Source organism: Chelonoidis abingdonii, chromosome 1, assembly GCF_003597395.2.
Source record: "Chelonoidis abingdonii isolate Lonesome George chromosome 1, CheloAbing_2.0, whole genome shotgun sequence".
In the NCBI taxonomy this organism is placed as follows: domain Eukaryota; kingdom Metazoa; phylum Chordata; order Testudines; family Testudinidae; genus Chelonoidis; species Chelonoidis abingdonii.
This window is the reverse complement of record NC_133769.1, coordinates 325,439,522-325,445,046: the sequence shown is the minus strand read 5'-3', so window position 1 is coordinate 325,445,046 and position 5,525 is coordinate 325,439,522. Positions and strand designations below refer to the sequence as shown.

Sequence of the window (5,525 nt, the reverse complement as noted above, 5' to 3'; positions counted from 1 at the left end):
GGGCAGATTGGCAGAGGCCCTGGAGGTTTTTTGCCTTCCTCTGCAGCATGGGGCATGGGTCACTTGCTGGAGGATTCTCTGCACCTTGAGGTCTTTAAACCACAATCTGAGGACTTCAGTAATTCAGACATAGGTTAGGGGTTTGTTCCAGGAGTGGGTGGATGAGATTCTGTGGCCTGCGTTGTGCAGGAGGTCAGACTAGATGATCATAGTGGTTCCTTCTGACCTTAATAGGATCAGATGATTTTTTTAAAAAGAAAAAATTTGGAATATTTTTATATATACATACATGCAATGATTCCTGTCCATAGTTTGTGGCTGAACTAGAGCAGTGGTTATCAACCAGGGGTATGCATACCCCTGGGAGTAAACAGAGATCTTCTAAGGGGCACATCAGCTCATCTAGATGTTTGCTTGGTTTTACGATAGGATACATAAAGGCACTAGCAAAGTCAGTACGAACATAAAATTTCATACAGACAAACTGAGAAAGTAAGCAATTTTTCAGTAATAGTGTTCTGTGACACTTTTGTATTTCTATGTCTGATTTTACGTGCAAGTAGTTTTTAAGTGAGATAAAACTTGGGGTACACAAGACAAGTCAAACTCATGAAAGGGGTAAGGGTGGAAGGGCTGAGAACCACTGAACTAGAGCACCCTTCTTGCAGTTTGTGTTAGTTTAGCTGTAAAATCATTTTGGAGTAGCATGAAGAGGCCCAAGCAAGGACTATCTTTGGGATCCTGATCCTACTTGGGATTCTTGTTGTTACTGTCATATAAATAATAATAATAATAATAAAATAAGGCCAGTTCTGGTACAGATCACCGCAGTACTCTGTTAGCCTTTCAGTCTTTGAAAATTCTACCTCCCTACCCTTCTTTCAGTGTAGTCTGGAAAAATCCAAGTATACTTTAAAACTGAAGACTCAGTGTTGCTGAGGAACATATTTATTTCTTCTGAGAAATGTTTCATGAACTATCTAGTTAATCATTTGAAGTATTATGAATTATTTTTCAAAGGAAATGGTCTAATTAGCTTTAAACTTCCATTACCAAGTTCAGATTGACTGACTATTTTACCTGGAATTCCCACAATTAATTTACATGTATTTTTCTATACTGTATTCCAAAATGTCTTTTAAGCTGTCAGTGTAAGTATTTTGAAACTTGTTTTAAAGAAATAAATATCTATATCTGATTTAATATATTTTTAATAAATGGACTCTCATTTTAGTATCTTTAGGCTGCGGAAATTACTCAGCTGCTATGACCCAAATGAACCAGTGTTTCTTGGAGAGCGTTATGGCTATGGATTGGGAACAGGAGGATATAGTTATATCACTGGCGGAGGAGGGTAACTTATTTTTTTCAAATCCTACTGAGAGCTAAAACAGTCATTCTTCCAGTGCAAGTGTTTTGGAATATTATAAATCACACAGAGGTGACAAGAATAATGTTTTATAACATGACATAATATAGTGGCAGAAAAAGGGCGGGGGCCTTAGAGCACAGTTATTGCCTTCGCTGAGGGAGCATCCCTTCTCCTCTTTGTTTGTCTGTGGTGTGAGTGAAAGTGATTGTCTCCCTTTTGGTTTTTTAATTCATGTTCTGAAGAGGTAGGTGAGTAAGTTCTTTAGTGTTGGTACCAATGGAAGATAGTTTCTGATGTAGAGAGATCACTGCAGATCGATTGTCCAGTCCTTATGGTTGAGAACTATAGTTTCCTAATGGATTTTGTGAATGATTTGGGTTTTAGATTAATATATCCATGATTTTCTAGGTTGATCCAAATAATATTAGTGAGACCCATCGCTTGTGGGCCTAATCTCTGTCCATGTTGTTTGTTGGGTAGTTGTAGATCCATTATTCTATTTAGATAAGTTAAAATCTAAATTATTCAGTCCCATTATCCGAATGTCCTTAAAACACGTAAAATCAGTATTCTCCAGGAAAAAAATAAATATTATACTAACTCAATATATGTCCATAAATAAATAAGACCAATTGGCTGGCGTTTTCATTGTCTTGCATAGCCTGGGAATGTGCCCATCATTCTTAATTATGCAGAGTTTACCCCTTTTGATGCTGGAGAGCTTGCCGATTACCAACAGATTTTTTATATTTTCTGTTGTTTGTACTGTGATTTTTACTGTACCTTGAAGAAGCATCAGAGCTTTCTGGTACTCTGGTCTGTGAAGATATGTATATAAGATAGCTCACTTCTCCTTCATATCCCTGTTTATTGTTGAGGAGATTTGTTGGGAGGTAGTGAGTAAAGTTAAAGATCTTATAATCACTTTGACCATGCCCTTTCTGTTATCAAGTAGTGTTTTTTTTTCATTTGCTAATTTTATACTATTTACTTTATTCTTCTATGACAACTTTTCAACAGCAACACATGCTGTTCCAATCACAAGGCATGACTATCATAACTCCCTTTTTTCAAGGTTCTCAATACAGTTGCTCCTTTGCTTTCAGCTTGATCACAATACAGCAACATGACTTGTCATGATTATATTATGCCTGTGCTCTATTCTTTTCCCTGTTTGCCTGGCAGATTGACCTTAAATTGGCACTGCTGTTTCTAAAGCCTTTAACAACATTGATCCTGACGATGTTCAAAACTTTTTCCTTGAATTTTGTATTGGATGTATCTGAGTCTATATACCAGCTGCCATTTAAGGATTCTGTTATAGTGAGTGAAGTCAAGCAGGTACTTTTTGCCAAAAAAAGAAGAAAATATCTTGTGAAGAGTTGGGTAGCTATGATGAGCTTCCTTAACATCATTTTTAACAGCTAGATTGCCATATATGGTGGCAGAACTGGATGGAGTTACAGAGTCTGCAGCAGAGAAGGGAGAGCTATAGAATGTGAAGCAAGAGAGTATGTCCTCAGCTGCAGAGCTCTGGATCATCATGAGACTTCTGTGGAGCAGCAGCTATCAGAGGCTTGTTCTACTGGTAGAGACCTGAAGGCATCCATGCTGCAGATAATATTTAAATGAACAGTAATAGGGAGCCAAGCTGAACAGTAAAACTTTGCAGCACAGTTTAAGATACTGGTCTGTTCCTGTGGGCAGAGCTCTAATATACAGTTGCGATATGTAACGTTACCAGGAAAAATGGCAGTTCAGATTTAGTTTTCTCTTTTTTTTGTACTGCTACATTCTAATTATCCAGATGAACGAGATTGGTAAAAACATTTTTGTTTTTTCTTCTAACTACGCAAGAAGCAAATCCAAAACAAGTGGAACCCACAAGAAAATCATCTGTTAAAAGTTAGATATTTTTGTCGAGTAACATTTTTTTTTTTTAGCTTAAAACATTTTTCACCATATAGATACTTTGTTAAATACTTTTTATAATTGCATTTTTATTAGATAGTTTCAGAGAAGGGACAAAGAAATGAGTATTCAGTTCATATAAAAACACACACATCAACTTCAAACACGAGACTAAACTATGTAAGGACAGGATTTCTGAATACTGTATATGTCCTATATATATTCTCCATTCCTCCAAACAGAGTTCTCCCCTCATCCTGCATCAAGAAAAAAATGTATGGAGGTAAGGATCACTACCAAGTAAAATTTGGGGTAATTAAGATTTTCTGTAATTAAGTAAATCATAGCATAATTTGATTTTACTATCTAGAATAAATATGTCTCAGAAAAATCTTCATTAAGAATTCAAGCCTGAATGCTATTTTCTAACATCTTTCAGTTTCTCAAATACTATGCACCAGTGGACTACATTCCATGTTATTTTATTCCATTGAGCAAGACTTAATAAATGGAAATTGTTTACAGTTATTCAACTATATTGGTAATGAGTGTCTCATACTTTGTTTGCTTTTAATGTTTAGGATGGTTTTCAGCAGAGAAGCAATCCAAAAACTACTTGCTAGTAAATGCCAGTGTTACAGCAATGATGCTCCTGATGATATGGTCCTTGGAATGTGTTTCAGTGGTTTAGGAATCCCCATAACACACTGTCCACTTTTCCATCAGGTGAGATACACATTTTTACAATTATTGAAAACTGATATTTATTTAACTTATTCATTTAAAGTGCACCCAACTTCTTAAAATCCCTGTCCAAGTAGCAGACATTCCCACTACAACCTCCTCTTGCTCACCCCTTCCACCCAGAGAAAGTCTGAGAAAACAGATAAAGTAAATTTTTAAAAAATGTAAAGTGTGGGGAAATACCCATTTTAATAGTGCTAACAGAAGTGTCTCAGTCCCCCTCCCCTGGCAATGACAAATGACTAAATTTAGTTGCTTAGGCGCCTAGTGAGATTTTCAAAAATGATGAAGTGCTTAAGTCTGATTGGAAGTGCTTTTGAAAATACTATTCAATTTGAAAATACTATATGGGAGAGGGATAGCTCAGTGGTTTGAGCATTGGCCTGCTAAACCTAGGGTTGAGAGCTCAATCTTTGAGGGGGCTATTTAGGGATCTGGGACAAAAATCTGTCTGGGGATTGGTCCTGCTTTAAACAAGGCGTTGGACTAGATGATCTCCTGAGGTCCCTTCCAACGCTGATATTCTATGATTCTATTCTGTGTCTATCTGCCTCTTTAGGCACTTAAATACCTTTAAAAATCTAGCCCTTAAATACTGCATTGTTTGGTCCTATAGAAAAACCGCAGATATATGAATATTTATGAACTCTAATAGTACTCTCATCCTGTCTATATTTGCTACAGGAAAGTCTTAAAAGTTGAGGAAGTAGAGTGTCAAAAATGTTTTCCACTAGCAGAGAAAAACCAGCAGGCACAGGAGCAAGCAGAAGTAAAAAAATATATATATATAGTAATGGAAGTAACACATAGGAGCAAAAAATAGATAATGGAGTCATTGACGTGACACAAGAAAATAGTTTTTATTCTAAAACTACTTTTGACACCTCCCACTGAACTGAAAAAGTTCCTTTCAGCCTGACATTTCTCACATTTTGTCTTAGGTCACAGCCTTGGCTTTTTAGCAGGAAGTTTTGAGATAAGTTACTAGCTGTTGCAACCCTAGTCAAGCTTCCCTGCTGGACACACACCAAGCTGCTGTGTTTAGACACACCTGCTTGGCTCATATGCTCTTAAACTCCCCTTGGTCCCTAGATAGGCTTCAGGAACCACCTCTGGCTTAGCATTTGGGCACTGTAAAAATATCTAACTAGTACGGTCGGTGATAATTGTACACAGTAATTAAGTCCACAGAGAATGAAATAAAGGATCAAATAGAGAAAGCACAATCAGGAGAGTAGTATATAAGATCTATGATGATATACGGAGTCATACATTTTAAGTCAGTTGTCTAAAGTAATCTGAAATATAAAGAATGCTGTAATTAATACAGATGCAGTTAAAGCAAATTTATTCATTTATGAATCTATGAATCTATTCATAGACTCTAGGACCGGAAGGGACCCCGAGAGGTCATCGAGTCCAGTCCCCTGCCCTCATGGCAGGACCAAATACTGTCTAGACCATCCCTGATAGACATTTATCTAACCTACTCTTAAAT

At 36.8% G+C, this 5,525-nt stretch overlaps 1 protein-coding gene across 4 annotated transcripts in view; it reads left to right on the top strand.

Moving 5' to 3' along the window:
- The window catches only part of B3GLCT (beta 3-glucosyltransferase), a 136,142-nt gene that overhangs the window by 119,316 nt on the left and 11,301 nt on the right, over positions 1-5,525 (top strand). For 2 of the 4 annotated variants that reach the window (XM_075061649.1, XM_032795959.2), the window contains 2 exons: positions 1,235-1,354; positions 3,865-4,009. In XM_075061649.1, coding sequence (XP_074917750.1) covers positions 1,235-1,354; positions 3,865-4,009 — 265 coding nt within the window. Of the gene's footprint in view, positions 1-1,234; positions 1,355-3,525; positions 3,567-3,864; positions 4,010-5,525 lie in introns of all 4 variants that reach the window. The other 2 variants (XM_032795961.2, XM_032795960.2) reach the window with 2 other exon arrangements.